General features: G+C 36.9%; 7 protein-coding genes across 12 annotated transcripts; 5 read left to right on the top strand and 2 right to left on the bottom strand.

The window, feature by feature from the left end:
• Positions 1–2,318: 2,318 nt before the first annotated feature.
• Positions 2,319–4,261, top strand: LOC104736035 (dehydrodolichyl diphosphate synthase 3-like). Its single transcript, XM_010455953.3, has 4 exons — positions 2,319–2,538; positions 3,216–3,453; positions 3,536–3,603; positions 3,686–4,261. Exons 1-4 carry the CDS (start codon positions 2,378–2,380, stop codon positions 4,128–4,130), a joined length of 912 nt encoding a protein of 303 aa, XP_010454255.2. The 5' UTR covers positions 2,319–2,377; the 3' UTR covers positions 4,131–4,261.
• An 88-nt stretch (positions 4,262–4,349) lies between these two features.
• Positions 4,350–5,916, bottom strand: LOC104736026 (dehydrodolichyl diphosphate synthase 2-like). The gene is made up of 3 exons (XM_010455941.3): positions 5,128–5,916; positions 4,969–5,036; positions 4,350–4,878 (listed from the first exon to the last, which is right to left on the bottom strand). The coding sequence occupies exons 1-3, from the start codon at positions 5,530–5,532 to the stop codon at positions 4,431–4,433; spliced, it is 921 nt and encodes a 306-aa protein (XP_010454243.1). The 5' UTR covers positions 5,533–5,916; the 3' UTR covers positions 4,350–4,430.
• A 325-nt stretch (positions 5,917–6,241) lies between these two features.
• Positions 6,242–9,526, top strand: LOC104736015 (protein DAMAGED DNA-BINDING 2). Its single transcript, XM_010455930.3, has 11 exons — positions 6,242–6,709; positions 7,010–7,100; positions 7,221–7,348; positions 7,440–7,562; positions 7,665–7,753; positions 7,834–7,954; positions 8,038–8,129; positions 8,218–8,347; positions 8,433–8,681; positions 8,763–8,959; positions 9,069–9,526. The coding sequence occupies exons 1-11, from the start codon at positions 6,458–6,460 to the stop codon at positions 9,295–9,297; spliced, it is 1,701 nt and encodes a 566-aa protein (XP_010454232.1). The 5' UTR covers positions 6,242–6,457; the 3' UTR covers positions 9,298–9,526.
• Positions 9,527–9,806: 280 nt separating this feature from the next.
• LOC104736002 ((S)-8-oxocitronellyl enol synthase-like) lies at positions 9,807–11,483 on the bottom strand. 3 transcript variants are annotated; one of them, XM_010455917.3, is made up of 2 exons: positions 11,220–11,483; positions 9,807–11,101 (listed from the first exon to the last, which is right to left on the bottom strand). In XM_010455917.3, the coding sequence occupies exon 2, from the start codon at positions 11,088–11,090 to the stop codon at positions 9,948–9,950; it is 1,143 nt and encodes a 380-aa protein (XP_010454219.1). In that variant the 5' UTR covers positions 11,091–11,101; positions 11,220–11,483; the 3' UTR covers positions 9,807–9,947. The 3 variants fall into 3 exon arrangements, with proteins under 3 accessions (XP_010454219.1, XP_019092832.1, XP_010454212.1); XM_019237287.2 differs by having other exon boundaries at positions 9,807–11,077; positions 11,220–11,452; XM_010455910.3 differs by having other exon boundaries at positions 9,807–11,126; positions 11,220–11,443.
• Positions 11,484–12,938: 1,455 nt separating this feature from the next.
• Positions 12,939–14,914, top strand: LOC104735991 (uncharacterized). Its single transcript, XM_010455899.3, has 5 exons — positions 12,939–13,257; positions 13,372–13,520; positions 13,613–13,661; positions 13,901–14,043; positions 14,669–14,914. The coding sequence occupies exons 1-5, from the start codon at positions 13,104–13,106 to the stop codon at positions 14,753–14,755; spliced, it is 582 nt and encodes a 193-aa protein (XP_010454201.2). The 5' UTR covers positions 12,939–13,103; the 3' UTR covers positions 14,756–14,914.
• A 172-nt stretch (positions 14,915–15,086) lies between these two features.
• On the top strand, positions 15,087–17,111 carry LOC104735981 (inositol 3-kinase). Its single transcript, XM_010455886.3, has 2 exons — positions 15,087–16,251; positions 16,786–17,111. Exons 1-2 carry the CDS (start codon positions 15,385–15,387, stop codon positions 16,951–16,953), a joined length of 1,035 nt encoding a protein of 344 aa, XP_010454188.1. The 5' UTR covers positions 15,087–15,384; the 3' UTR covers positions 16,954–17,111.
• Positions 17,112–17,256: 145 nt separating this feature from the next.
• LOC104735952 (SMR domain-containing protein At5g58720) lies at positions 17,257–20,782 on the top strand. 4 transcript variants are annotated; one of them, XR_015570979.1, is made up of 11 exons: positions 17,257–18,363; positions 18,453–18,478; positions 18,602–18,688; positions 18,786–18,853; positions 19,157–19,383; positions 19,464–19,711; positions 19,785–19,841; positions 19,923–19,990; positions 20,079–20,185; positions 20,291–20,361; positions 20,500–20,782. XR_015570979.1 is itself a non-coding variant. In XM_010455854.3 (11 exons), exons 1-11 carry the CDS (start codon positions 17,715–17,717, stop codon positions 20,623–20,625), a joined length of 1,563 nt encoding a protein of 520 aa, XP_010454156.2. In that variant the 5' UTR covers positions 17,257–17,714; the 3' UTR covers positions 20,626–20,782. The 4 variants fall into 4 exon arrangements, 1 of the variants encoding a protein (XP_010454156.2); XM_010455854.3 differs by having other exon boundaries at positions 19,635–19,711; XR_015570980.1 differs by having other exon boundaries at positions 17,265–18,363; positions 18,675–18,688; positions 19,635–19,711.
• The last annotated feature ends 87 nt before the right edge of the window (positions 20,783–20,869 follow it).

The following is a 20,869-nucleotide window of genomic DNA, read 5'->3' as shown; positions in this document are numbered from 1 at the left end:
TTCAAGTGCTATACCATATTTGATGTGTTGCGTTTATTCTTCACTGCTACAAGTACTTATCTATCAGCTGCTAAAAATTGATGTCTTCTGCCACAAGAAATCAGTCGTGTGGGTTCTTCAAAGTTTACTGAATCTGGGAAAAACCCTAAAGAATCTAAGATCTAAGTCATATCACTTCAATGTTTTATCTACTCTTTTATATTTACAATAAAGGATTTCTCGTAAAAGTAATTAAAACAACACTTCAAATTTTGTCCTTTTTTTTTTAGGCTTTTTGAAGATTTAAATCGAAAATAATACTAATAAACTTAAGATAATAAATTATAGGTTAGGAATTTAAAATGTTACCAAAATGAGACGCAAATTTGTCAACTTACATGTACGTGTCATTATCGATCTAATCACACCTAACGAATTAAGCTACAAAACACTAGAAAAAACTTTAGTGGAGTGTTACCGACTATGTATTTTTTTGTCAACATTTGGCCATACCGACTTAGTTTAACAAGATATTTATTTATCAGTTAGTTAACCAACTGAAAAACAAAATCCATTTGTTCAATTACATCAATTAATACTTGGAAGGGTCCGGTAATAATACGGCTTAATAGTGTGTATCAGGAATCTTTTATCAACAAATAAATATAAATAGAAACGTACGTCATCGGTTTGGTGACATGCAAAGATATAATATAGATCTACTTTTGGTGGTCGACACTGAAAAATGGTAATCAATTAAGTTTCTCCACGTACAAGTTGTATGGCCTGTCTGATACGTAGTAAATAGACAGAAGGTTTGATCAATCAAGGTAATGTCTTTGAATATCTTTATAATTAGGTAACAAGCCGCAGTCCCGTACTACGGGATAAATCGATTTAAAGTAAATTATTATAAGTAAAATTATTATTCTAGAAACAATATATGTTTGTATCAAACATAATATGTAACTAAATTTATTTATTTATTTATTTAAAACTGCGTTTTTCGTATAAAAATATATTTTACCCGTAAAATCTTTGAATATGTAAGAGGTTTTATGGTAGAGAAAATATTCATAAAATGTTACTTTTTGTTGTAATATGTCTTATGTCGTTTAAAAATCAAATTCATATCTTCTTATGTTTTATCTTGTAATCACAACAATTTTGCATGTTTCTTATGTAACCATAACAACATATACTAAATTACTCTGTAGTTTAATTATTTAATTTTATTATATGTTAGTAACAATCGGAGAAACAAACTAAATTTTCTAAAGATAATCTAATTTATTGATTTAATATTTTTGATTAGGCTATTTAAATCATATGAGTTAGTCGGTTTGTTAATATTTTCTATAAATGACGGTACATTACCAAAAAACATTATGAAAAATTAATAAAATTCCAAAATCAACGTATTCGTCTAAGAATACATTTTACCCATGAAATATGTGAACATGGTAAAGAAAATATTTATAAAATGTTAAAATTTACGGCAATATATATATTTTTGTGTTTTAAAAATCAAATTTATATTTATGATTGATCGAGTAACTATAACAATTTTGCATAATCTATAATCACTTATTTTAAATATATTATGATTTTTTTTGTTACTAAATTTATTTATAATGATAAGGGTTGTTGTCTCATTCCTTTTTAATAGCACATAGATGAATATACAATTAGAACGTATATTCCTATTCAGTTATCAATATTTCCATTTTAATGAATAATAACATTAAATGTTGAGATTCATTAGTTTAACTTAGATATATATAAATAATCACACATCATGATATCCCCTAATTTGTTGTCATTTTTATATTTATTTATGAATATATATAAATCTTTATTTATTGAGAATTAAGTTTCTTTTAATGAGTTGGATATAATTCAGAGATAATATACTACTTTTTTTCTAATCAATTATAATAACTATTGAAAACTTGTTACTTAAATTATTATGATAATAATACTAACATAAAAAATATCATTTTTAATATGATTTTGTTAATAAGTTATATGTTCTTTATTTTTATTAACTTTATATTAATTGATATGTTTTAATAGCCCTTTTAGAATATTTTACTTATATTAATTTATCAATATTTATATTAATTTTAAGAAATTAATATAATTTTGACTTGTATATTTGTAAGTAAATTTTAGTGAAATTTTGCTTTACTATTAAATTTGTGTGAGAAATGATAACATATCTAATTATTATTCTATTAACTGTTTTAAAAATAAATACAATCGCATAGAACTGTAATTAATTAGAAAATGTAAGGATATTTTGCTAAAAAGTGTCATGAAATCTCTGGCTATGTGTTTCTCTATTAATATATAGCGGATGAGAAACCCTCAATGAGTCAGAGCAAATACGTCGACAATGTTGTCTCTTCTCTCTTCTCTTTTATCTCTCCTCTTTGTGTTTCTCATCTCTTGTTGCATCATCACAAACCATTTTAGCTTCCGGCCTCTTTCCTTGCTTAAACTCCTCGGAGTCATCAAATTCACAGCTTCGAGAGACGATGATGACCACTACAAACGGTACTTGTTTTTGTTGAACTGATACACATTTTTTGCTGGCTTCTCAACTAACCAAACAGTAGTTGTACATGTGATGAATGATTCAAACTTACTTCTTAGAATATATTTACAAGGTTTTTAAAAAAGAATTTACGAAATTTTATGTCAGTTTGTTATAATAAACTCTATAGCCTTATACATATTCATAAATGTAACCAAAATAGTTAACTACAGAGTTTTATAAAATTACTCTTAGCAGCAAGACTGTTTAGGTGGATCATATCAAGATTCTCTTTGATTATTTATTTTTCATTATATGAGGCTGGATAAGATTCACTGCACAAATGACACCAAAAACTTCATTGAATGATAGTTATGTACTAAAGCCAGAGATTATTTATTGGTTAAGTTCCTCTGTTTCATCTAAGAGGCAAAGAAAAACAGAGTGACCAGTGCTAACTTGTATGTGTTTGGTTAGTAAAAGAAAAAGAAAGCCAGAATAAACTAAGTTCATTTCAGGCAATGTTTCCAACATTTGCCAAGCAGACAACGTGCAGTTAAGATTTTCATGCAGAGGCTTTAGTAAATAGAAACAGAGCTTTCACAAATGCCATATGTCCATATGCTCTGTTTTGTTAAAAGATGATGACAATGCTAAATCGTCATAACATAGCTATGGTCTTTTTTGTTTGTGTAAGTGACGAGGGAACTTATGTGGTCGGAGAGGAGGAGCTACAAAGAGAGCTGATGCCGAGACACGTGGCAGTAATAATGGATGGAAACCGGAGATGGGCCAAACGGGGAGGATTGCTGACGTCGCAAGGCCATGAGGCCGGAGCTAAACGGCTTATAGAGTTCTCCGAGCTCTGCTTCAAATTGGGGATTCATACAGTCTCAGCTTTTGCTTTCTCAACAGAGAATTGGGGCAGACACAAGGTGTGACATTTTAGACAAAATAGTTTACATTCTCATACACTTATTGACATGACTCTAACAATTTTTCTTGGTATTATTTAAGATTGAGGTTAAGTGCTTAATGTCTTTGATACAACACTACCTCAAGTCCAAAATCCAATATTTCCAAAGGTATAAATACAATTCCATTTAGCTTCTTTTTGTTAAACATGTGATCTTCCCACTTATATTACCAAGATCTTTTTGTTTTCAGAGAGGAAACTCGAGTTTCTATTATCGGGAATCTAACAAAGATCCCTGAATCTCTACGCCAAACAATCCACGAGATAGAGGAAGCTACAAAAGGCTATAAAAAGAAACATCTCATATTGGCAATAGATTACAGCGGGAGATTAGACATCTTACGCGCTTGCAAGAGTATTGTTCATAAATCAGAAACTGGATTGATCCGAGAGGAAGATGTAGACGAGGCAATGATCGAGAGAGAGCTTCTGACAAATTGTACTGAGTTCTCAAGTCCTGATCTACTGATTAGGACTAGTGGAGAACAGAGGATTAGTAACTTCTTCCTGTGGCAGCTCGCTTACACTGAGCTCTTCTTCTCACCGGTCCATTGGCCTGATTTTGATAAGGGTAAGCTTGTAGAGGCCTTGGTTTCATATCAACGCAGAGAAAGACGATTTGGCTGTCGAGTTTGATCCACATTTGGTCCACTATGTTCATGTAAGATTTCAACAAAAATACTTTTAGAGATCATTGTACTTTCATAACTTTGTGTAGATAAATCGAAAAATTGCGAATAAAATCAGCCATGCAGTTTCTTGTTTCATTTCTTGCTTCGCCTACACATAACTAAAACTGAATCTTGCAATACAAGTAACTATAATATCCCAAAAGGCTTATTGAAAGCAGTGTTCTTGAGGCATAAACAACAAATCCATTATTACATATTTATACAGTTTCCATTACACCAATTAGTTTATTGCAAGAAAAAAAACTCAAGATTTCCGACCACCAAAGCGTCGTTGTCTCTGCTGAAACGACATCAAAGCTTCGATATAACCGCTCCTCCCAAAATCAGGCCATAGCTCTTGAGCAAAGAAGAGCTCTGTATAAGCCAATTGCCACAACAAGAAGTTACTCACTCTTAACTCACCGCTCGTTCTTATCAGTAGATCCGGATAAGGAAACTCAGTACAATTCGTCTCAAGTTCTTGCTCGATAAGTCCCTCATCTATCTCATCAACATCAATCTCACCATCTTTAACTCTCTGCGCAATACCTCTACACGCTTGTAAAACATCGTATTTCCCGCTGTAACCAACCGCTACGATTAGCTGAAACCTCGTGTTGTTCTTAGTAGCTTCCTCAACTTCGTTGATCAGTCTTAACAGAGTTTTCGGAAGTTTCGATGAATCTCCAATGATCGATATCCGAACATTGTTCCTAAAACACTCGGAAAATATTAAGTTCTTGAGACATAAGTAATCAATCAACAACAATTCTTGATTAAGACTAACCAAAAATAAAACTTACTTGGCTAAGGTTTGAAACTCTGATTTGAGAGATCTCTCGAATAAACTAAACAAGAAATCAATCTCAATCTGCAAAGAGAAAACATAACTTCAAATCGCATCAAGATCGAAAGCTGTGTAATATGCAAAATTCAAGAATTAGGTTCTAAAGTAAACTCACCCTTGGTCTAATCCAATTATCAGTAGAGAAAGCGAACACTGTAAGAACTTGAAGCCCCCATCTACCACTAAGCTCAACGATCTCTTTCAAAGCTTCAACGCCAGCTCTGTGACCATCCCAAGGTTGAAGACCTTGATTCTTAGCCCATCTACCGTTCCCATCCATTATAATGGCCACGTGTTTCGGCATCAGCTCCGGCTGAAGCTCTTCCGGAAGAGTTACTTCTTCTTCCTCCTCCTCCGTCGGCGTAAACACAACCTCCGATTTGGTAGATCTGACTCTTAGTCTGACTCCTCTGTTTACGAAACTCGGCGAGTAAGAGATTAAGCAGTCTCTACTCAACCGCGATCTCCCGGCATGCAATCGCCGGAAGGATGTAGGAGTAGGGACTCGTAGAGATAACATCTTAAAGAGAGAAATTGATTCACTCGAGGCTTTGTGGTAAGAGTTTGATAGGAGAAGTGAAGAAGCATTAATGTATTAAAAGCGGAGAAGATTAGTTGGAAGTTTCTTAGCTAGCTAGCTAACTCCATAGATGGTTCTGGTAAGACCGTTTTGAAAACGACGTCGTGTATTGTTTGGTCGGTGTGTTTTCTAAAGATGATCATGTATGTATGTATGTTGTTTTCGAAATTGAGCGCCACAAAACAAAAGTTGATCGTTAAAGAGATAGGGATATTCCAAGCTTCTGTGTTTTTTGTTATTTCTCTTTTTGTGTGGTTTATACGAGTTACTATTCGTCCACGTCTCTCTAACGTTTTCGATTTTATCATGCATTGAAAAGCTCCTACCATATAAATGTAAATTTGTAATAAAGCTCTGATTTATATCGATCACAACATTCTCAGCAAATCCAAAACCAAATTATATCCAAAAAAAATTACAAAATCGGATTTAAAAAATGAAAATTGTGGCCGGAGTCCATTATTAGTGGGTGATATGAATAAAAAGACCCAATAGCGTAATAACACGTGAGAGCCACGTGAGTTTTGCTATCCGGGCAGTAACTCGCCACGTATTAACTTCTCCCGCCACCACACCTTTAATTAAATACCAGAACTAACCTTAGGTTATCAGGATGGATAAGACACAAAGTAATAAATGTATAGATCTCGAGGGGTATAATGAGAAATTGATGTGAGCGTTAAAAGTGTTTTGTCAGCGTAAAAATTCAATTGAACCGTTCGGTCACCGACCTAACCGGCTTTAGTTTTTTCACCCACGCTGCGTCGTCGTCACTCGTCATTGAACCCAAAAAGAAACAAAACAGTTTGATTCGTGTTTCTCTCATTCCTTTTTGTCGTGATTTTTTTAAAAAAAAAAACCAAAAATGGGTATAACAAGGAACAGAAGGAAAACAGACCCAGAAATCATCATCGCTAGAGATACAGATTCCGAGTTAAGTTCGTCAGAAGAGGAAGAAGAAGAAGAAGAAGAAGATAAGTACCCTTTGTCGGAGTCGGAGGAGGAGGAAGAAGAAGAAGATGAAGCGGTTAAAAATGGAGGGAAAATTGAATTGGAGAAGAATAAAGCCAAAGGGAAAGCACCCATTACCGTTAAGCTTATCAAAAAAGTTTGCAAAGTAAACTCTCTTCGAAAAAAACCCTAACTTTCTTATGCGTCGTTTCAACTGCTTTCGTTTTTTGAGTTTTATGATTTTAAAGTGTGATGTTTCTAATTCTGTTTAGGCTTTATGGAATCAAAGATAATGACTTTAAATATTTGCTTTTGATTTCAAACACGTTGAAGTAGAGACAGAGGATTTTTAGTTACATTGTTACTTAAAGTTCTTAACTTTGATGCAGAGACAGAGGATTTTTAGTGTTTGGCTTTGATTGTTTTATATCTGTTGTTTGTTCCATTCCATGGTGGATTTATTTAGGTTTGTAAGCAGCCTGGGCATGAAGCTGGATTTAAAGGAGCAACCTATGTCGATTGTCCTATGAAACCTTGCTTCTTATGCAAAATGCCTGGTAACAAAATCCACATTTTATTTTCGGTTCTTACTTATATGTGAGCTTTATATGATGGCGGATGGACAAAATGTTAACTTACGCAAATGTTTTTGCTTTATTTCACTTCATCAATTGAAGGCCACACTACAATGTCATGTCCTCATAGAGTGGTTACTGACCACGGAATACTCCCAACTTCACATAGAAATACAAAGAACCCTATTGACTTTGTGTTCAAGCGCCAACTCCAACCGAGGATTCCCCCTGTAAGTCTCTTTGCACGCCGTTCTTACTGTATTTTGATGCGTAATGAGATTTTTGTTGACTGGAGTATATGGAACTATTTGTGCTATACAGATTAAACCGAAATATGTGATACCGGATCAAGTTCATTGTGCAGTTATCCGATACCACAGCAGACGTGTTACATGTTTGGAGTTCCATCCCACAAAGCACAACATTCTTCTCTCTGGAGATAAGGTTTTTAGAATTGAACAACAGTCATATGTTACAAATTTTTCTGCATCTATCTTCTCATTGTTATTTTCGTTTCTGTTGGTTGTATGGTTCACTCTCTAATAGAAAGGGCAAATTGGAGTCTGGGATTTTACTAAAGTGTATGAGAAGAATGTGTATGGAAACATACACTTCGTACAAGTTAATAATATGCGGTAAGGATCTCATTGTATCTGTTGTGATTTTACATCTCCATTTAGTTGTCTATATCTCGTATCTTTTGTTGGTATTGCAGGTTTAGTCCCACAAATGATGACATGGTTTATTCTGCATCCTCCGATGGAACAATTGGTTATACTGACCTGGAAACTGGAATTTCATCAACGTTGCTGAATCTCAACCCCGATGGATGGCAGGTCACACCATCATCACCTCGTTTCTCTGATTTTTTTTTCTTGTATGAGCCATTATGCTGATATGACATATCATCGGTTTATAGGGCCAAAAGAGTTGGAAAATGCTGTACGCTATGGATATTAACTCAGAGAAAGGTTTGGTGCTAGCTGCTGATAATTTTGGATTTCTTCACATGTAAGTGATTCATCCCCTTAAACTGTTTGTAGACTAGCCTCTTTGTTATTGTTTAAATGAATGTCAGACTTATCTTCTTGTGATAAAGGATCGACCATCGTACCAATAACAGTACGGGTGAGCCAATTTTGATACACAAGCAAGGAAGCAAAGTTGTTGGCCTCGACTGCAACCCTGTACAGCCTGAGCTTCTTCTCAGTTGTGGGAACGATCATTTTGTAAGTCTATTAAATAGAACAAAGAGTATGATTATCTGATTTCTGTCAGAACTTGTTCAATACATTTGCTTGGTTATGGTTTCAGGCACGAATATGGGATATGCGTAAACTACAACCTAAAGCTTCTCTGAATGATCTTGCACACAAACGAGTGGTCAACTCTGCTTATTTCTCTCCATCATCAGGCACCAAAATCCTCACGACCTGTCAGGACAACCGTATACGAATATGGGACTCGATCTTTGGGGACTTGGATTTGCCAAGCCGAGAGATTGTTCATAGCCATGATTTCAATCGGCATTTGACGCCATTCAAAGCTGAATGGGATCCTAAGGTTTGATACTTTCACCTCTCTCTTGTTTCTTTTAACATCAATTCCCATTTTATACAGCATTTGTTATATGTTCATCCTCAGGATACCTCGGAGTCGCTCATTGTGATAGGCCGTTACATAAGTGAAAACTTCAACGGAACAGCTCTTCACCCAATAGATTTCATTGATGCAAGCAATGGACAATTGGTTGCAGAGGTTATGGATCCAAACATCACAACTATCACTCCAGTCAACAAGTTGCATCCACGCGATGATGTTTTAGCCTCAGGAAGTTCAAGGTTCGTGAGTTCATTACCCATTTAGTTATGAGAGTAACTAATTAGTGAAAACTGTTTAGATGACTAATCTCATTGGTGTGGATTTGGTTTCAAACTCCGGTATCTTCAGGTCCTTGTTCATTTGGCGGCCACAGGAGGAAACAGAGATGGTTGAGGAGAAGAAGGATAAGAAGATTATTATATGTTCTAGTGACAGCCAGAAGAAAGGAAAGAAGCAAAAGCGTGGGAGCGATGATGAAGACGACGATGATGACATGTTTAGCTCTAAAGGCAAAAACATTAAAGTTAACAAGTCTCAAGCAAAAACAACCAAGTCTACACGGAAGACAAAAACTTAAGATGAAGAAACAAGTACTTTATGTATAACTAACTTGTACTCTGTTTTATTTTGGTAGGTTCTCTTGTACATATTCTGTTTTAGTAGCATGCCCTGTTTTGCCTTTGGCAGGCGATTTTGCTTTCCTTTTTTAAAAGGCATGATCGGCTTTTGTCTGGCTCTCTTCAACTTCTTTTTGGTGTATCTAAAGTATGAATTGCAGTAAGAAGGTTCTCTTTTGTTTTCTTTAAGTTGTTGGAGTGATTCTTGATCTCACTGAGTGGAAACAGGGGATGAAAAGTCTTTACTCTTACGTCATCTTGACAGCTAAAACTCATCTGTATCAAAAACAACTAACTAATAAACAAACTGATTCCAGCAAATCATCTTGTTGTTTCAAGTATGGTCTGCCACTACTTCATCCTATTATATTTGTCAATGCATCACAGTTTCTTGGACGCGTCTTCGAAATCTGAATGTAACTTTGGTTATCTACACTTTTGATATTAACTAAGGTTTGTGTAAAACACATTACTCAAATACTCGTTTTATTAGTGATATACATGTTTGCTCAAACAAAGAAAAACTAAGGGGAGGGAGCACTAGTGTACAAATACATACTGTGATTTACATTGCTGATCAAACCTAGCAATCACAACAATAGCACATGTGTTACAAAGGAATGAGTTTTTCATCTCTCATCACATCAATCCAATACAAAATTGAATCTAGGGTTCTATATCTCCTCTTAAACCCAAACTTGTCCACCTTCTCTCTCTTCCCAAGAAGCTTAGAAGGAAACCTAAACAGCAAATCCATGAAAACCCAATTCGCCAAATCATCGATCTCTGTCCGAACAAGCTTCTCCTTAGCCACAATCTCACCCCACACATGCTTTCTCTTACCCATCTCTTTATCAAACGAGAAACCTTCATCGAACATTGTCGTTTCATTAACTTGCACTCCAAGTTTCTTCCCGATTTCAGGCCAAATCTCCTTCCAAGTGAAACCTACCCCATTAATAGCGTTAAAGGCTTCACCTTTCGCTCTCACTCTCCCACTTGTTGCAGCGAAGATATGCTGTTCCGCGACTAAGTTCGAGTCAGACCCATCAATGTAACTCTCCTCCCAACATTCTCTTGTCCCTCCAAACACAAAAGGAAGATTCAAATACTTACACATGGCACCATAAACACAAAGACTTCCCATGAAATTGTACAGAGTCCTTGTAGAGCTTCCCATTAGCAAACCGGGTCTATGAACCGACCAAACAACCGAATTACCAGTGATCTTCTCCTTCAGCAAATCCTCCAAAACATAATAGAAGTTTCTCCCAGAACTCTTCCTCGGACACTTCTCGCTGTAATAACACAAACTCGAACCTTCTCCGACAAGTGACACGTAATGCTTCATCCCCGTTTGGAGCGAGAAGTGCTTTAACCTCGTAGCGTTTGGTAGAATAGCGTCCAAAGCGTTTGTAAGCATCATCTTGTTCTGAAGGCAGCACTTGTCGCTATCCAATGGATACTCACCAGACCACGTGACCCAGAACACGTGACTCACGATGTCTTGTAATGGAGACAAACTCTGCTTAGTCTCAGATGCGTTAAGCAGATCACATGAGATGAAATTGTACATCTTCGTCAATGAACTGATCTCCGGGTTTCGCGCTACGCCGTAGATTCTCCATCTTTGTTTAGACGTTAATAGCCTCTTTACAATCTCTCGACCAACGAGTCCGGTGACGCCAAAGATCAACGCGACGTTCTCGTCTACTTCGTTTCTTCTCATCAAGATTCCATCTTCAGACCCCATTGTTGTTGTGACTATTAGAGAACTCATTGATGGAAGCTTTATATAAACATGTAGTAAAGAGAAAGAAAAAACAAATGTTGTGGGACTGATTCAACGGGTTTTAGGAGAGTTTAAAGACTCGATGCTTACCTGTTTTTAAAGGCTATGTTAGAATATCCAAAGCAACTTGCTTTGGAAACAGCTACGATTCAGCATAACAAAGCACAATTTTATAATACAAATAGATTAAAGTCAACAGTGTTTTAGAGTTTCATGTTACAATCCTTTTTCTTTTGAAAAAAGTACGAAAAAATGGAGTTAATAATCCACACATTATTTTTGTGGATGGCATAAGTTATATTGTTTGCAATATTTGTGTGTATAGAAGAAGATTGTATTTAAGATTCAAACCATATAATGTATGGTGGAAAAATCTAAGTTTATCCTTCGAAAATTTTGACATGCTCCACCGTAGACGTCAATGTCAATATTACCATGGTATCAACTTTTTTTTTTAAGACATCAAAATACTGACAATACCATATATAGAATTAAACCAAATTTATCCATGCAAAATTGTTTGGTTGACCCACACGCTTACTAGTTATTTTTCTGCTTCATGGCGAGTTGCAACAGTTTTAAAATGAGAGAAATAATTGAGGTTGGGACTTGTGACATTTGAAAATTTCTCTTAATCTCTAAATTGTTTTTTCGGAGTTATAACTTGTTTGTCACAATTGCTTACCGATTTTGACTATGATGTCTATAGTCTAGTCTAGTGTCGACCTAATAGTCGGTTTTTAAGTTCATTTGGTTTTGTTTGTTTAGCCAAATTGTATAGCCTTTAATTATGACACTATTGTCAACTATATATGTGATCTGACTAGGTTGGTTATGCATGTGGGTTGGTCAATAGTGCTGCAAGAGCAGTCATTGATATATACATATGGTACGAACCTATACCAATAACCAAGTTGGTATCATTCTAAGGATTATCATCTATTGGGTTAAGCGGGTCGTGTCTTGTTTACCAATTTAAATTTGTGGCTATGGAATGTGTTACGGAAGCCACATGCAGTTCTTATAGTTTTAAAATGAATCGTCGTGTTCAGCATGTTGCCCACTTCTCAATCGGACGGTCAAGGTTGCGAGAGGCAGAATCTGGCCGTGGTCGTTACGTTGCGGGCCGGCTTTTTAATTATGTTACTTATCTTCAAGTGGGTCTCTAGTGTTTCTTTAACAGTCTTACCGGTCAAAACCGAATATTACCAACAACTTATAGTTACACACTTACACACGTGAGTGATACACTAGCTAACTCATTACCAGAATCTAACTAATGTGCGATCTAACTGACATTATGCAGTGGCCAAATTAACATGATACTTCGAATGAAACAAGTTGGCCAAATATTGTAGAAAAATGGAATAATAAAATTCAGTTTTCGAAACGACGAAATGAAAATTACAATACAATAAAACTTTTTGATTGATAATAGTTAAATTATTTTGTTATTGGAGTATGTTTTTTAAAGTCAAAGCCCTTAATCACGTATGCGTCAATCTTGGTTGTGGAACTGTTTTTATATATGAGAAAAATTTGAATTGAAGATGACAAGTAAGTTGCTGGTCTGCGTTGGAGAAACTGAAAGGAGGGGAAATGGGTACAGTGTATCTCTTGCCCCAAAGACATTGAAAAGCTAAAAAATCATACACTTGGCTCTGTCCATAGCTTAAAAATGGACCATGTTTTGTGGTCGACCTACACATTACTCTTCTTTCAATCCTTGTCTTGCTCCCTTACTCTATAATCTATATGCATTGAATAGAGTCAATAGACCCACTTCTCATATTTTCTTTCTTTTTTATTAAACAATTCAATGTAGCTTAGGAAAACGGCATGGAGTTTCAACTTCCATGTTACAAACAGAGTGTGATTGAGAGAAAGGGGTCTAAAATCATAAATAACTAAAACATAACCACCTTTACGAAATTACACGAATAAGAAGGATTAAATCATAATTACCTCTTTGTTATGTTTCTGACTTCACGACCACTACCAATAAAAAAAACTTTCTTAAATCGCCCAACGGTGATCGATTTCGCCGGAAACCGGAGAAGAAAACCCTACATCCTAGATATGGCGGAGAAGCTTGCACCGGAGAAGCGACACGATTTCATTCACAACGGTTTACTCACTTTTACCTCCTCTCTCTCCCTCTTTTATCTAATTCCCCATACACGAGATTTGATCGAATTGATGTGTGATTCGATTCTCGATGTTCTTGTTGTTATATATATAGGGCAAAAGGTGTTTGAGTGGGATCAAACCTTAGAAGAAGTGAACATGTACATAACTTTGCCACCAAATGTTCATCCAAAGGCTTTCCATTGCAAAATCCAATCCAAACATATCGAAGTTGGCATCAAAGGCAACCCTCCTTATCTCAATGTCAGTTTCTTTTTACTATATCTTTCAACATTTTTGGATCCTAATTGGAGAAGATTCGAGTGAGATTTTCTAACATTTTGACAATTTTGCAGCACGATCTTAGTGCCCCCGTGAAGACTGATTGCTCGTTCTGGACTTTAGGTACTCTATTTAGATGAACTATGTGTATTTGAGAGTATATATAGGTTGGATGATGGACTGATGTATAGCTACTGTGTTTGGATCTTGAGTACGCAAGGGTTTGTATGTATGTAGTTTCAGGTTGCAGCGATCTAAGAGTGTTAATGTAGTTTCTATGCAATTTTACAGTATGTTTTGGGTTATTACCAGCGTGTGTATGTAAGTTGTTAATCTGAAGTTTTTTATGTTTGATTTGGCAGAGGATGATATAATGCACATTACGTTGCAGAAGAGGGAGAAAGGGCAGACATGGGCATCTCCCATTTTGGGACAGGGTCAGTTGGATCCTTATGCCACTGATATTGAGCAGAAGCGGCTCATGCTACAGAGGTTTCAAGAAGAGGTTAGCTACGTGTAAAAACTTCTTGATTTTATATGGTTTTCTACTTTTGCAAATTTTTCTGTTTGTCTTGGTCATCTAATTGATCTCTGAATCCAATCTTGGGCATCATCTTTTGGATAGAATTGAATTTATGTCAAAACTCAAAATATGATTACTTTGTCACAGATAATCTGATTTAGATGACTCATGTGTAATCACATTGATTGTTTTCTTTGTTCAAGCACTCTTATTTTGTTTCTTGTGAGTTGTGCCTCTCTCAAGTAGTGAATCTCTTGTTAGAAAAAAAGAGTAGTGAAGAATTTCTTGTGAGTAGTGCCTCTCTCAAGTAGTGAATCTCTTGCTAGAAATAAGAGTAGTGAATCTCTTATGTTCATGGATAAAACAGTCTGCATAGGCCTGGTGATAGTTAACCTATAGTCTAAGCTATGGTGGCTGCCTTAGGTGATTAATTTGTTCACTAAGGTATAGCCGGATTCTGAAGGTTTGGAAATACACTGAGCAAATTAACTTGGCATGACTGAAACACATGGTCTGATTTACTTTGTATTGAGCTCAAGTATGAATTTCTTTTCCTCTTCGATCAATTCTCTTGTTTTACATGTTCTGTTTCTCTCGGTTTTTGCAGAACCCGGGATTCGACTTCTCGCAAGCTCAGTTCACGGGTAATTGTCCAGATCCAAGTAGCTTCATGGGGGGTATTCGTTCTGACTAAAGATAGTCCCACTCTTGTTTCTTTTGTATCCAATTATCTTTTATAAACTCCAAAGCCACCTTTGACTTAACAAAACGTCTCATGGCTCATAAATAACCAGCCTGACTCGCTCCTGTATAACTCGTATTTAGCAATCATATAAATCGTTCGTCGTCTCCAGTTCAGTTATCCTTATCTTTCCCGACAACCGAATCGGAACATCAGCTAAAAGTCCACTGAGCCGTGCATTCATCTCCACTTCGAATATTGTATTGGGTTGTTGAATAAAAAAAAAGTCTCTATAAGGAATTTGGAACAAAATAAATTGGAGAATATTTTTCTCTTTCATTTTATATTGAGACTGATGTCATTCTATAAAGATTTGAAATTCGATTATTTTAAATAAAGAAAATTAAACAAGAGTAAAGGAGAGCTTTGTTAGGCGCGCGTCATCTTCATGGAGACACATATCATAAGACAGACAAGAGGGAACGAATCTCAAGACGTTACGTATTAGCCATTAGTTTTTGTCTCTTCCCGTTGCTCTCGTTAGACTCCTTCGTCTTTCTTATTCCATGATTCTTCTTCTTATTGTACCTACTTAAATAAAAGCTTCATCTTCTCGATGATCCTCTGCGCAAGCCGCCATCATGACGCTAAATCCTCCTCCGTCGCAGCACTCACCGCCGAATCGCCGCGTTCTCATCGTCGGAAATTACTGCCACGACGTTCTGATCCAAAACGGATCAGTCGTAGCTGAAACACTAGGAGGCGCCGCCTCTTTCATCTCTAACGTCTTAGATTCTTCATCCGTCTCCTGCGAATTAGTCTCCAAAGTCGGACACGACTTCAGATACGAGGTCACTCACTCTCCGATCGTGGTCCCGGAGAAGGCAACAACAGTTTTCGAAGCTTATTTCGATCTGGGGGTCGATGTGATCGGTCACGCTGATCGGGTATTGAAACGGGTCTCTGCATGTGATCCGATTCTTCCATCGGATATACCCGATTCGAGATTCGATTTCGGTATGGCTGTTGGAGTCGGCGGCGAGATTTTACCGGAGACGCTTGAGAAAATGGTGGAGATCTGCGACGTTGTGGCTGTTGATATCCAAGCTCTGATTAGGGTTTTTGATCCTGTTGATGGATCCGTGAAGCTTGTAGATTTGAGAGAAAGTGGGTTTTTTCACATCTTGCATCGGATTGGGTACTTGAAAGCTTCATCAGATGAAGCTTTTTTCATGGATGTTGAACAGATGAAGCAATTGTGTTGTGTTGTGGTGACTAATGGTGAAAAAGGTTGTAGGATTTATCATAAGGATGATGAAACGATGGTTCCTCCGTTTGTAGCGAAGCAGGTTGATCCTACTGGTGCTGGTGACAGTTTCTTAGGAGGTTTAGTGGTTGGGCTTGTTGAAGGGTTGGCTGTTCCTGATGCTGCATTGTTAGGGAACTTTTTTGGTTCCATCACTGTTGAGCATATTGGTCAGCCTAAATTCGATTTGATGATGCTTCAGGTTTGATTTTGGTTTTTTTTTTTCTAGTTTCTTGAATTGCATGCTGTGAGAGATGATCCCCATTAGAACAGTAGGACGAACTTGGTGAGTCGATGATAGTTATGTATGTTAGGCCTGATTGTGGTAGTGATACTCTAAACAGATTTATTATACATCATAGTCCCAGTAAATAAGAACCAAGACAGAGTCTGAGTTAGTGTTTAGTTTCTCTTAATTGCAGTTGCATCTTGCAGACCAAACCTAGAGCCGGTGAATTAGAAGCTGAAAGAGAGACTTTTCTTGTTTTAGTTCATAGTTAACATAGCAGCAATCATTCATACATAGGGTAGATTCAGATAAAAGTGTTGATTAGGCAATTAGCCGAAACCGGATATGCGCTTGATGTATCAATAAGTGCTTGTTTAAGTGAACATACTGGAATTTAGGATATAGATTTGTGTTTGTGTCTGCACTGAGGATTCATCCTTTTCATCGGTTAGGTTATAGTCACCTTTTCCACTCATTGGCTATGTGTTTTCTTTCTTTTTGATGCAGAGAGTGAAGGAAGAGGTACAGAGAAGGAAGAAGCAACGTAACCTCTCAATTAGCCATAACAATGATCAAGAAGAGTTCCATGCGCGTCTAACTCCAGCTCGGTTTTCGTGTGTAGACTCTCCAGTTCAAACAGAGTTATTAGTCAATGGTCTCTCTTGTGACAGGTGATGATGATGATCACTACCTGTGAATACGAATCTTGAATTTATCTTTTCTTCTACTAACAAAGCTCTTCTGAGTTGTGTGTAAGCAAAAACCTTCTACACGTTGATAAATTTTGGAAATCTAGTTAGTGATATAAAACGCGTTGACCAGCGTCTTCAAAACGCTCTTTGTAGTCGCGCCATCGCACACGTTTTCTTCAATCTCATGCGTTTCAAATTTGGAATGAAAAGTCAAATTGAAAAAAACAAGTTTAGATGAGATATTCATATTCCTAATTTAAATAGGAAAGTTATTTATATCTGTGCTATGTCGCATTTAATGTCATCAATATCTCTTATCATGGTGAACCGAAGTTAAATAAGATAAAAACAACATTGGAAATCTAATTTTCACGGTTGAACCGTAAAAAAAGAAACCGATTCAACATGTAAAAGCAGGAGGGAACCGGTCGGCGTATGCTTCGTAAGCGTAAAAGACGCGCGTGGATTCAAACTGTGGTCACGATCAGGCGCGTGGATTGACGTGGCGATTCCGATTCCCAATCAATTCTGGACGACGAACAACAAAAAAAACAATTCCTGTATTATTTGAGCCTAACCCCCAAAATCGACTTTTCAGATTCCTGATTTCCTTTTGTAAAACTCCTCTCCCTCTATCTCCGACGCTTCCCGTCGGTTATCAGGGGGTTTCAGTTTGTTCTTTCAGATCGGAGTAGTTTACACGTCGTTGACTTGACTTGATTTGATCTGTAACCGTTCGATATAATGAAGCAGAAGAGCCAGCAGAAGAGCCAACATAAGAGGAAGAAGAAGAGATCCTCCGCCTCAAAACCTTCCGGTGATGGAGGAGGAGGAGGAACGGCGTCTGACGGGAACAAAAAAGACTTGGAGGAAGAGAGGAAGGACGACGGTGAAGGTACCATCAAGGAAATAGAAAAAAAAATTATCGAATCGTTAATGGAAGCTTTTTGCTCGGTTTCAATGGAGGAAGCGACGGCTGCTTATAAGGAAGCAGGTGGAGATCTGAACAAAGCCGCTGATATTTTATCGGATCTGGTTGAAAGCAGTGATGATCCGTCGACGAGTTCCTCCTCGGGTCAGGAGACAGCGTCTACATCTGAGTATGGTGCTGGGTCAAGTTCTACATGTAGCGATGATTTGACGAGAGATAGATGGTTTAAAGGAAAGAAGCAGAGTAGAGTTATTGCTGCTACAGGGATGGTTTCTTCTGTGATTGCTAAGGATCACTTGAAGCCTAACCCTGTGCGTAAAGAGCTTCCTGTGGTTGAACGGACTAAAGAGCTTTGTGGTAACGGGAAAAAAGCTGCCGATAGAGAGAAAGCTGAACAGTTTCTTAATTCAATGCTTGGTGATGATTGTGAGCTTAGCATGGCTGTTGTTAGAGATGTTCTTTGTGAGTACTTCTTCTTCTTAGTCAAATTGTTATGAGGAGAGACTTGTTTGTTCGATAAATTTGACAAGAAAGTTTCTCTTTTTTTGCAGGTCAATGCGGCTATGATGTGGACATGGTAAGCAGATTGTCTTCAAAGTTACATGGGAAGTATTTGGTATATTGACAGGAAAGGCCCTGCTATATATGCTGATACTTACCCGAACGTTTATTGTAAAGCTTAATTTTGTTTTCTTCTTAGGCTTTGAATGTCTTACTTGACATGTCTTCTTCATCAACTGATGATTCATTGAGTGGTAAATCTTTCGGCGTAGGATTCAGCGATAGTGTAAGTGATTGATTTTTTTGGTTTTCTTCACAGATCAGTATATTTTGTTTTTCCTACACAATGGAATAAAGTGCAATCTCCTGACATTGTTTAACAGCTGGCAGAGACATCTTTTGATACCGATACTTCTGAAAGTGAACTTTTCTGGGGAGACTATAGTCGAAGGTATTGTCATTTGATCTTTGGCCTTCTGGTTATTGCAATTCACTAGTTTTGGAATCATCGGAGGTGGTTCACACATTAATTACAAGATAACTAGCCTCTGCAACTTTTTCTTGGTTTCATTCTTTAATCAGTCCAAATGAAGGAACAACAAACGAACCATTTGACAAGTGGAGTATTCAGTTCATGAACGCATGATATTTAAAATACTCATGAGAAAGTTAATTTACTATAGCATTGCTTTAATTCAACTTTGTGGAAGAGGCTAAAACTAAGCATGTAGCCTGTTTTCTTTTCTTATGGTAGGGATTACGCAAAAGTTCTCACGAGTTCGGAAGATCCTTTTTCAACTAGCCAAGGAAGTGATGAGCTTGGTCTGCCACAAAAAGTGTTGGAGTCTCTGTTCAACATCCGCCAGAGTCCTAAACACGAACCAGAGACAATGAGTTGGAGGAATGTGGCAAAGAAAATGCAGTCTCTTGGTATCGATGCTTCTTCATCCAGTGGGGAAGAGACCCGGCCTAATACGTTCGGTATATTACTATGGTTTCTTGATTATAGTATTTGTGTATATGGCTGGAAATAGCAGGCTCATTTTGCTATGAGTTTGCAGGCTCTGAGATTTTGATGTTTGTTGTTTTACCCGATGAAACACTTGGCAATTCTTGCTTTGGTGTCATTGGCAAAAACATCTGAGGTCTCGACTGCTTGTTTTTGTTGCAACTTGAATATATCTTTCTTACTCATGAATTGCATTACTGGTAAATCAATACATGTGTTGCAGTGAAGGATGACGGATATCATGAACTTAGAAAAGGTGCAACTGACCAGTGGAATGTTACAAAGACCTACTATCAAAAAGTAAGTCTTACTCGCTTCCATATATCTGGCTCTGGTGGACTCCTCAATTAATGCAGTTATCACTTGGTTGAAGGCTGCCGAAGCATATTCGAAAGGAGGGAGGGCTCATGCGGCTTACCTTTCTGATAAGGTGCATCTCACGGTCTATAATATATCATGCTATTGTAGCATTTTTTCGCAAGTGTGACATAAACGTGTGTGATTTTTATAGGGGAGAGTGGCATCTAAATTAGCTCAACAGGCTGATGAGCGGGCAAGCCAAGATATATTTGTTGCGAGGTTAGCTGTTTTGAGGCATTATAGAAGTATGCTGACACGCTTTCACTTTTTGTTGTGGAGGACTAAGCCATTGTTTATGACTATGCAGAAACAAAGGTATAGAGAATGTGGTAACCATTGATCTACATGGTCAGCATGTTAAACAAGCAATGAAACTACTGAAGCTACATCTCTTATTTGGATCTTATGTCCCTTGTAAGTTCTCACCAAACTCAATTATAAGTTTTCTCATCGCTTTGTTTTGTCTTCTTAAAACCTGAGATAATTCCTTCCTCCTAACAATTGTATGTAAACATCCAGCCATTCAGACACTGCGAGTGATCACAGGATGTGGGTCTTCTGGGTTTGGGAAGTCTAAGGTGAAACAATCGGTAAGTTTCTTCGACACCTTTTTCATTTTAACTCTAGAACCAATATACATTAAGGGTATGGAAACTTGGTTGATTGTGTGCACGGAAACAAGAATTTAATATGGCAGTCATTGTATATGGTTATTTATGGATGATCAGGTGGTAAAGCTGCTAGAAAGAGAAGGAGTTAGGTATTGTGAAGAGAACAGAGGGACATTGCTGATTAAGCTTGACGGGTGTAGTAGGGAGTTCAGTTTCTTAGACACAGAGAGCGACTCTGAATAAGTGAAGACTAAATCTGAAGTCAGGTTTTTAGGCTTTTAGCCTTAGAGATCTATTTATGTCTATATCTGTTGTGTTATCTGATACTAGCTCTGTTTGTTTAAGAAGTAAATGTTAAGTGTTTAAGAAGTAAATGTTAAGTAAAAATTCGCTTCCTTAATTCTCCTTTCCGGATTTCACGTTATCTAAGTTACGAAAACACTTTGTCTGACACAGACAGAAATGTATATTTTTCGTAAACTCTTCT

This window comes from Camelina sativa, chromosome 2, assembly GCF_030686135.1.
Source record: "Camelina sativa cultivar CO46 ecotype springtype chromosome 2, ASM3068613v1".
Taxonomy (NCBI): Eukaryota; Viridiplantae; Streptophyta; class Magnoliopsida; order Brassicales; family Brassicaceae; genus Camelina; species Camelina sativa.
This window is presented reverse-complemented; position numbering and strand designations above follow the sequence as displayed.

Coding starts and splice junctions, on each gene's coding strand:
- LOC104735991 (XM_010455899.3), top strand. CDS start 13,104: ATGTTTCTGACTTCACGACCACTACCAATAAAAAAAACTTTCTTAAAT. Junction 13,662..13,900: donor TTGCTCGTTCTGGACTTTAG/GTACTCTATTTA, acceptor TTGATTTGGCAG/AGGATGATATAATGCACATT. Junction 14,044..14,668: donor TACAGAGGTTTCAAGAAGAG/GTTAGCTACGTG, acceptor CGGTTTTTGCAG/AACCCGGGATTCGACTTCTC.
- LOC104736026 (XM_010455941.3), bottom strand. CDS start 5,532: ATGTTATCTCTACGAGTCCCTACTCCTACATCCTTCCGGCGATTGCAT. Junction 5,037..5,127: donor ATAATTGGATTAGACCAAGG/GTGAGTTTACTT, acceptor TTCTCTTTGCAG/ATTGAGATTGATTTCTTGTT. Junction 4,879..4,968: donor GAGTTTCAAACCTTAGCCAA/GTAAGTTTTATT, acceptor CGAGTGTTTTAG/GAACAATGTTCGGATATCGA.
- LOC104735981 (XM_010455886.3), top strand. CDS start 15,385: ATGACGCTAAATCCTCCTCCGTCGCAGCACTCACCGCCGAATCGCCGC. Junction 16,252..16,785: donor TCGATTTGATGATGCTTCAG/GTTTGATTTTGG, acceptor TTTTTGATGCAG/AGAGTGAAGGAAGAGGTACA.
- LOC104736035 (XM_010455953.3), top strand. CDS start 2,378: ATGTTGTCTCTTCTCTCTTCTCTTTTATCTCTCCTCTTTGTGTTTCTC. Junction 2,539..3,215: donor GATGATGACCACTACAAACG/GTACTTGTTTTT, acceptor TGTTTGTGTAAG/TGACGAGGGAACTTATGTGG. Junction 3,454..3,535: donor AGAATTGGGGCAGACACAAG/GTGTGACATTTT, acceptor GTATTATTTAAG/ATTGAGGTTAAGTGCTTAAT.
- LOC104736002 (XM_010455910.3), bottom strand. CDS start 11,117: ATGAGTTCTCTAATAGTCACAACAACAATGGGGTCTGAAGATGGAATC.
- LOC104736015 (XM_010455930.3), top strand. CDS start 6,458: ATGGGTATAACAAGGAACAGAAGGAAAACAGACCCAGAAATCATCATC. Junction 7,349..7,439: donor TCCAACCGAGGATTCCCCCT/GTAAGTCTCTTT, acceptor TGTGCTATACAG/ATTAAACCGAAATATGTGAT. Junction 8,348..8,432: donor GTTGTGGGAACGATCATTTT/GTAAGTCTATTA, acceptor TTATGGTTTCAG/GCACGAATATGGGATATGCG.
- LOC104735952 (XM_010455854.3), top strand. CDS start 17,715: ATGAAGCAGAAGAGCCAGCAGAAGAGCCAACATAAGAGGAAGAAGAAG. Junction 18,689..18,785: donor GCGTAGGATTCAGCGATAGT/GTAAGTGATTGA, acceptor ATTGTTTAACAG/CTGGCAGAGACATCTTTTGA. Junction 18,854..19,156: donor TGGGGAGACTATAGTCGAAG/GTATTGTCATTT, acceptor TTCTTATGGTAG/GGATTACGCAAAAGTTCTCA.